At 45.9% G+C, this 9,235-nt stretch overlaps 1 protein-coding gene across 1 annotated transcript; it reads right to left on the bottom strand.

Annotated features, from left to right (window-relative positions):
* Positions 1-4,358: 4,358 nt before the first annotated feature.
* Positions 4,359-5,417, bottom strand: Atoh1 (atonal bHLH transcription factor 1). The gene has a single exon (XM_036180678.1). The coding sequence runs from the start codon at positions 5,415-5,417 to the stop codon at positions 4,359-4,361; it is 1,059 nt and encodes a 352-aa protein (XP_036036571.1).
* Positions 5,418-9,235: the final 3,818 nt, after the last annotated feature.

Below are 9,235 nucleotides of genomic sequence, written 5' to 3'. Positions count from 1 at the left end.
GAGGGTGAGGACGGTGTTAAATGTGGCCGCGCAGCTCCCCGGGGAGCGGCCTGAAAGCGAGTGCGCTCACCAGCTGACAGCGCGTGCTCCGCTCCAGACGCTCCGCACCGGGGCCAGGAGTCTCTGCCAGCCTCTCTATTGTCAGCCGCTCTCTAATTAAGAAACACTCACATTACGGCAAACTACCCCCACGCTTCTTGGTTCCCGTCCTTTCCTTTATCTTCCCCCGACTTCTCTCCTCCCCTGCCTCTCCCCTGCGTCCTAGGATTTAACCCATTCTCCACTCTCTCAGCCTTTTCCAGTTAGGAGCCTAGAGGCGAAGGGAAGCCGCTAGCTTGGTGGTCAGACTAGATGAAAAGTACTCAAGGTTATATTTTAGCTTCTCCCTCCCCTGTGTACTATCCTTTCTCAAGAAAGGAACTGCAAACATTTCAGCTACCACCTGTCCTTGTCCGCGGTCTTCACTTCTCATCAGCAAGCGGCTGATTTCCTAAGCTGCAATCGACAAGTCTAGATTGTAGCTGGCAAAGGGCTCTGTTCCTTTCCTTTCCCAGGTCCCTCACTGGAGTTTGCAGCAGATCAGATGAAGCAGATCATGTTTTTTTCGCGAACTTTTAAGTTAGCAGAGCAGATTTATGTTACACACTTTCGTAAAATTATGACTTTTTGGCTCAGTTTTAAATCTCTGTAATCAATAGAAAGACCTCATGAAAGCCCTGGTCCCCTGCTGGTTCAGAATGAGGAAGTTACTCCCCCCCCCCCCTTTCTGGTAGATCTGCCCTTAGCAATGTCCCATGAAGAACGTGTTAAACTTGCCAGTTGCCAAAAAGACAATCTTCCTTCAGCTCTCCGTGAAATCAAATAAGTTTCCAAAAGTGTGGTGAGCCAAAATCCTCTACAAATAAAAATGTTGTTGGCTGAGAGCAAAGAGAGACTATAAAGTAAGCTGCTTAAAGTATAGAAAACTCTGGAAAACACCAGCAGTGTCCCAAAGAACTAACCCGATTTATCTATCTTCATTACTTTAAGAAGCGCTGACTCTTTGTTTGTTTGGGTGATATTAAGCATGCCTAACTTGCGTACATAGTTGATGCCTTTGCTAGTATCTTAGATACTTGGATCTGACTTTGGAAGGTAGAAGCTAATTGCTAATAATGGAGAGAAAGGAACCAGTCAGCATGGCAGGAGTGGTCTGGCATATGGGGAATGAGCGCTCAGAAATACTCAATATTCAAGTTTCCAAAATATTAATGAGATTACAGCAACCTGCAGCTATATGTTACAGCTTGTTAATGGTGTGTAAGAGCCCAGAGCTGCCAAACGTTTGTTATGCAAACTTCATTGCCGGACCTTGGAGTGGATCTCTTTCAAAGAAATGCCAGCAATTTTAAAAAAAGAAAGAAAAAAAGAAAGGAAGGAAAGAGGAAAATGAAGGAAGAAAAGGAAAAAAGAAAGAAGAGGAAAAGAAGTTAAAGCTCTAATTTGAACTCCAAGCACTCAATTTGCCACAAAATAGTCTGACTTTGTTTTCATCTGGATGAGATAGAAGAATTTTTCGTTGCTTTTCCATCAACATAATATAGAATTGAAGTTTGATATTCTGGTAAATTTCCCTCCTGAGAAGAATCCAACAGGACTTACTTACTTGAAGAGTTGAGGTGGCAGTTCTGCTCACCATAGCAGCAGTAAACTCATCTGGACCTTTAGACCGACCATTCATTTTGTTGAAAAAGAAATGTGTGGGATCCCTGATCTGGTGACCATAAACATAGAGGTGTAGCTGTGGATGTTGATCGGCATTTTCTGACTAGGTGATTCGCTACACATTTATTACCTATAAAAAGCTCAGTGAAGGAGGATGCTTCCTGTGCCTTTTCTATTTTCTCAGAGACAATGAAAATAACACTGATGAGATCTTTTTCCTTGTTGGATGATACAAAGTGTATGTGGGTGGTTTTTAAATTGGTTATTTTCTTTGGGAGGAAAAACTTTTTTTCCTCTTTCTTATATATCTATCGTGTAAGGGAATACTAACCACCATGCCCCTGTCAACACCACACCCACCCCAGGAAAGACCACACCAAGTCAAATAACTATGAAACTCATAAGAGTTGGTGTTCTTACCCCACAGCATGCTTGTCTTTTTTTTTTTTTTTTTAAATCTGGTTTGCGTATTAAGAGAGAAATGGAAATGTGTCAAAAGCAATTGCTTGGTTTGTTGTTGTTTTGTTTTGTTTTTCTCTTTTTTTTCCCCCAGCAGTACAAAGATTTCTGATGCTTATCTTAGTAGGTGCAAAAGGTTATCTAAGGGCAGGTGCATTTCTCCTGTTCCTGGAAAGTGTCACGAGCCACCATCCACTCTTCCCAGTGAGCTGGCTGGCAGAACTCAACTTCCCTGGACAGACTTCCACTGAAAATCACCACGCCCTGAGTTCTGCGATTCTTCCACAATGGAAGAGAACCCGCACTTCCTGCGGCAGTCCTTTTTCTACAGCTGCAGGCTCTGGAACTTTCCAAGTACCAAGGTGATAAGAGCAGGATGTGAGAACCAGCAGACTAACCTCCCCTTATTTTATGGGGTCCCCTCTATTTGTTATGTAAAGAAGACAATGAATTCTCTTTAGCCCATTCTTCAAATTCAGCGATCTTGATCTGACAGAGTATCCTAGACATTTTAGTTTAATGAATAGCGCTACACCTAAATTAGCCAGTCAAATGCATTGTAAAAGTTCCAATTTCTACGCTCTACACAGTTTTCCTTAGATCTCTGATATTGAAACCCTAGAATAGACTCTACCCCATGTGGAAACCTAGAATGAATGTAATAGTTCACTTAAGTTTCTGCAGCTGACTGTAGAATGTACTTGACTGGTTTATTCTGGAGGGGAAATAAAGGCAAATATGAGTTCTGTGTTGGAAGATGTGAGTGTGAAAAAAAAAAACTTGATTGGCACTTATCAATATTGAAGCAACTTCCACACTTTCTAGCTTCTAATTGTTGAACCAATGATTGCTAACCTAACCTCTTTTCCCGCTCAAGTTCATTTCCACGGTCCTTTTTCTTTCTTGTAGGTACCCCCCCCCACCAGAGAACTTGGGCTGTATATTGTACACCTGAAAAGTTTTCAGCTAATTTTTGTGAGAGAATAAATAGGTAATCTCAGTGATATTAAACAGAGAAGACCAGAGCCCTGGGGACCGAAGTCACCACCTTCTCCCAGAGATTGTTGACTTGAGGGGTAGGAAGGCTGGAAGATGCTGACCACACCAGAGGCAAACAATGCTGCAAAGCTGGGCACATTTGATCTCACAATTTACTGGTGTATCTAATGCTACCTGAAGGCATTAGGTTTTCAATATTCTTCAAGACAGCAAATCCCATAACCTCATTTCTTCAGAGTCACTTACAAATTATTTTTAACGTTTTACTGAAATAGAATACGTGACAACTACAGGTATTTTTCAAGTTTATTTTATCATTTGTAAAAGAGCATACATAAAGCAATGGCAACTGGATTTGCTAAATCAAAATAAAATCATCTCGAGTAGAAAATGTAAAAAAAAACCAAAAAACAAAACAAACAAAAAACGAAGCAAAAAAAAAAAAAAAACCCAAGTAGAAATAGGTCCAAATACTCAATAATAAATAAGTTTTCTAACGTTAACAAAGCAAAATAAAATTGACCAAATGCCTTTGACACTACATGTTTTTGTTTTAATTTTCATTTGTTAAAAACAAACATTTGCAAAGAGTTTAAGGATTTATGAGTGGCTGAGTTTAAAATCAAAAGTTAGTCTGCAATTGGCAGTTGAGTTTCTTCGAGGCGGAGCAGCAGCCAGTGATGAAGTGCGTGTTTTCTGAGTCCACTAGTCAAACTTGGCGTTTATGCTCTTCAGAGACCCTTATCTGATCCTGTGTTCTAACAACTCAGTTGCCCACCTTCAGTAAAGCACTGAACGCGGGTCTTAAAGCGTTTGGGAATTTCAACTTCAAAGACTAGACTAATTCCCTTGCTTGTGAGTGAGAGCAACACACGGGGATGAACGCCTGGGGGTATAAAATAAATGAACCCAGACTAGAGACGGAGATGTGATATTTTAGCAGCGTATTGGCAGCATGGACTATAAAACGATGCCACGTCAAGTACATATAAAGATACTGTATCTACGTACAGAGGAAGCAGAAGGTAGGAGGGAAGGGGTTTGGAAGAGTCGCAGCCATCTGAAGTCACGCCGTTGCTAACAACGGACCACCATACAGTAAAAATAAACGGGTGCTGGGATCTTTGCCTCGGGGCTTCCCGCGCGCTGGGAAGTCTCAGTTTGGTTGTCTCAGTTTCCCCGGAGCCGTCGCCTCCCTAACTGGCCTCATCAGAGTCACTGTAATGAGAGTGGGGGGAAAATTCTCCATCGCTTCTGTGGGACCTAGGAGATGTTTTGCTACTGTCCTCCTGTACCGGTTGCAGGATGCTCCCGGGCAAGGAAGGCGACAGGTCCTTCTGTGCCATCATCGCTGTTAGGGCCCGGTCCTCGAATGATGGGAAATGTAAAGCGTCCAGCTGCACCGAGTAACTCCCGGCTGAAGCTGGGGCTGTGAAGCGAGTCCGGCAAGGCCCGGGTGGGGTGGGTCGTGGGCCCCCTCCCGGGACCGGCTGAGCCCCCGCTGCGGCGGAGGCGCCCGCACCCCCTTCATAGGTGGCGGCGGCGCCGCGAAGGTGATGGTGGTCATTTTTGCAGGAGGCTGCTGGCGGCGGTGGCTGCTCTCCCACACTGGGAGTCTGCAGCAACTCTGACAGGGCGTTGATGTAGATCTGGGCCATCTGCAGGGTCTCATATTTGGACAGCTTCTTGTCGTTGTTGAAGGACGGGATAACGTTGCGCAGCTGGTCGAAGGCGTGGTTCAGCCCGTGCATCCTGCGCCGCTCCCTGGCGTTTGCTGCCAGCCGCCTTTGCTTCTGTACCCCGTTCACCTGTTTGCTGGAAGGGGCTCGCTGGCGGCTGCAGCCCAGGTCGTCCACCACAACACCGCCCTTCAGCTTGCACAGCTGTTCCCGCACTTTCACCGGCCCAGGGCTCTTGCTGAGGCCGCCGCAGCCGCTCCTTCTTACCAGCTCGCTCTGGCCGTCAGCCTCGTCCCGGGGTGCAGCGGCCTCGGAGGCACCCAGCTCGGGAGAATGCAGCAGATACTGGGCGGCGCGTGCCGTGCAGAGGCCCTGCAAAGTGGGAGTCAGCCAGGCGCGTGGGTCGGTGCTGTCCAGGAGGGATAACTCTGCCGGGTAGACAGGATGGTCTCTCGCCTGCAGGGTAGCAGGTGGCTGTGGCGGTAGCTGCGGGAGGTGGTGCGGCTGGGAATGGCGATGGTGGTCCCCCAACTCCTTCACCTCGGCCCACTCTTCTGCATGCAGCAGACGGGACATCGCAATGCAATGACTCGGAGGTACGGTGATAGAGGAGGTGCTGGCAACCCAGTTCAAAGAAGGGAAAAAGCCCCCAACAACAACAAAACCCTTTCTGGTCTCTTCTGCAATGTCTGATTTTTTTTTTTTCTCCTCCTCCTCGACCCTCCCCCCTCTTTCTCACTCGGAGATCACACACCAGGTCGCGTGCAACGAAGCTTCTCCGGTTGCTGAAGGCGCTGCGCCCCTTTAAAAAGCGGCACGCGCCAGTGTATCTCCCCCGGCTCCCCTCCCAGCCCCCTCCTTGCGCCAGTCGCGTGTCTGCTCAGTCAAAGAAGGGGGCGGGCAGGCGCGTGCGAGGAGCCAATCAAAGAGTTTTTACACCCAGAGAAAAGTTACTGAATGCAGAGGAGTCCAGCTCCCGCTCTGAATCCACTCCCTACCCCCTTCCCTCTAGTAAGTCCGGGAAATTCATATGTTAATTGCGTGGCTGTAATTCGATTCCCAAGGGTGTCACCTCGGAGGCGGCAGGAGTGCGGGACTTGAGGGGGAAGGGGGAAGGAGCGGAGGAGCCGGCACCCAGTTGGTGCCCAGGCGGCCCAGGCTCAGAAGTGCGCGGGGGGCCGGCGGCTCCGCGCCAAGTTGGAAGCGCTTGGAGCCTTGCAGGGCACCAAAAACCCAGAGAAGCTCCCTTGCGGTGAGATCCCTCCAAGTCAGGCTCACAGCTTTCATGAAACTCGCAAAATCGCTCCCGTGCAATATGATAGAAATAAATACAGATAGGTGTGTATAAAGCTCTTACTTATTGTACATTTAATCTGTGGAAGTATTAAGCGGCATCTCATTGAAAATCAGAACCAGGTGAAACCCCTTCGCGTCTGGGAATGTATTTTTTAATTTTACCATGTTTGCGTCTCTTGGTCCAGATCGTACTTGAATTCATTGTGTAGTCTTTTTTTTTTTTTTTTTTTTTTAATGGAAAGTAAAACTGAGCCAGAGTTATGATATATCGAAAGCACTTGCAGCGGGTTCCTCGGAACTTTGAGGCCAGTTAGGGTCTCAATCTGCAAAGAGCTCTGCTAGAGGGATACTTACTAAGCTAAGGCTGAGGTATCTCCAGTATCAATCATGCAAACAGTTTCAACACTCACAGCGTAGGACTCATAATGCAGAGCCACAAGGATTAGAGCAAAAGGTCCTTGAGTTCCTTTGATTCTGGGCATTTTGAAACTGCTGCCTCTGGAGGCCGGGTTTACTAGTGCGCGTGGCTTCTTGCGCAAACGCCCAGAAACCACAATCTAACCCACCTGTCCCGCTGTTTAGTTAGGGTGTTTCTCTCTCTCTCTCTCTCTCTCTCTCTCTCTCTCCTCTCCCTCCCTCCCTCCCTCCCTCCCTCCCTCCCTCCCTCCCTCCCTCCCTCCCTCCCTCCCTCCCTCCCTCCCTCCCTCCCTCCCTCTCTCTCTCTCTCTCTCTCTCTCTCTCTCTCTCTCTCTCTCTCTCTCTACCGCTCCCCTCCCACCGCTTTAGCCCCTAGCTTGGTCTTTCTCCACGAAGAACCAATTAGAAACTCCCTGGCCCGGGACACGCCCCAGCTTGCGCTTGGAGCACTCCAGCTCCAGGCTCTCCTCTGCGTCGCCGCCCGGGGCTCCAGAGTGGGTGGCAACTGTGGCTGGTGCTTTCGATTTTCAAGGAGCTTGCTAACCAGGGAGGACTTTCGTCTTCTGGCAGATGGTGCCTCAGAAAGCTCCCTGGAACCTGTCTTTGCGGGGTCCAGTGCCATTGAAATGTTCCACTACCAGGGACTTGATCCAACCTGCCATCTGGAGCTCCTTGTGCGAAGGATTTCAGCGGTTAGAGTGAACTACTGTGCCTATCTCAACTAGATAGAGAAGGATGGAAGAGAGTTCAAAAGTATGAGCGATACTTTTTCAAGCCTGCCCGTTTACTAGTGTGTAAGGAACAGTCCTGGGCCTTGAGACATTGACAGTCAGTAAGAGCAGAGGAGCATTTTTTCTTAAGGAGTTTAATCTCTGCTGAAATAAATATGCTAATGATAGGCAAATCCAGAAACATCTCAAACGTTAAAGAAAACGATGACAATAAAGGAGGGCGAAAAAAAGGTAATGCGTTTTTCCATGGAGGGGAGCCCTTTCTCCGGTATTTTGAAGACTGGCCTGGTGAATGTTGAAATCAAGCAATCTTACTGCACATCTACTAATTGTCAACCGCAATCTCAAAATCAAGAACCCAACATTATTTGTATGTGAAAGGCAGTATGAGCAGCTAGGGCCAGGAAAGGTTAGTCACCTAGGGGATTTGTTCCTCATTTGGCGACTTCCTAAGTCTTGTCATCTGAAAGGTAGTTTTTCACAAGACATCACCACTAGTTGTGCAGCAGCGTGCTCAAATTTTCCTTGCACTTGTATCCCCCAGACATTTTACTTCCATTTTAAATTTGCCTACAAAACTTCAAATACTCACTTTCCTTTATGATCGGGCAGATTTAAGACTGATACCTATGCAACCCTTTTTGTACTGTTGGTCTTAATTGATACGATTTACATAACACTAGTATAATTTCTTTTTCAAGACCAATTCTCAGTGTGTGTGTGTGTGTGTGTGTGTGTGTGTGTGTGTGTGTAAAAAATGGATTATTCTAGGATTTCAAGGCACTGTATGCACGTTTTTTTGTAATATGTGGTGGGATATTTCTTTGGTCCTTGACTATGAATCTGTTTCTCTCCCTTTTCCCTTCTCCTCTTCCGGTACAGGAGGAAGCTAGGCAGGACTGTGTACATGGGCCTGCTTGATGTGAGCAGTCCGTCCCTGGGGAAGGCTGAAGAGTTGGGTGTCAACATGGAGTGAAGTCAGTATTTGTGAGTGATGGATGGTGGGGTAGCAGCTTAGTTGGAGGCCTTCTTTGTGTGCGGACACCACATTAGTCACAGAAAGGTAGATGGAAAAAATAAATATTTGAGAAAAATGTCGGAGGTTTATCACTATCAGATCGGTTATAAATATGGAAATTGAAGCTGTTGTACTGGGTTAAAATCTGAGACTTTTATTTGAACTTAAAGTTTTGAATACAAATGAATAAATAACACATAACACATAAATAAATACAGATAAAAGTGTGATATAAGCACACCTAAGTATGGTTCTATCTATAGTCTTTCCTCTCTCAGAGCCTAACCATCAGCCATGAACATATCCAATAGACTTGAAGTACCCAAACAGGAACCAGGACTCTTGGGAGGCTAAGTTTCTGGGGATAACACACACACACACACACACACACACACACACACACACACACACTAAAAAAGTGCTCAGAGAATGATAGAGACATGACAAAAGATCACTGAAGCCTGCTTGAAGCAGCTTCCAACAACACACAGGATAATTTCAGTAATAAATAATTAAGAATAATGACAAGTTGCCCAACCATTTGCAAAATAGGGCCCATAAATTTTAATACCAATAGAGTAAATAAATTCACAGATTGTTTAATAAGTCCTACTTGCAAAGTATATCCTAATTTCAAAAGAGAAAAGGTTGCCTCTATCACTGAGGACTTTAATATCACCTGATATTTAATATTACCCGATTGATGTTCACAATGATAGAAATGAACTCATGTGGCATTTGTTAGGATACATAGTCAGCTTCACTTCTATGATATTATTAAAAATGTCAAAACACCCATTCTAGATTTAACAGAGAGAAAACATTATTCCACTCTTAACTGAGATGTACTGTAGCAAATAGCAAGCCTATAACCATTAAAAGTGTCAAGGTTGGGGCTGGAGAGATGGCTCAGAGGTCAAGAGCACCGACTG

This window comes from Onychomys torridus, chromosome 3 (assembly GCF_903995425.1).
Source record: "Onychomys torridus chromosome 3, mOncTor1.1, whole genome shotgun sequence".
Classification (NCBI taxonomy): Eukaryota; Metazoa; Chordata; class Mammalia; order Rodentia; family Cricetidae; genus Onychomys; species Onychomys torridus.
This window is presented reverse-complemented; position numbering and strand designations above follow the sequence as displayed.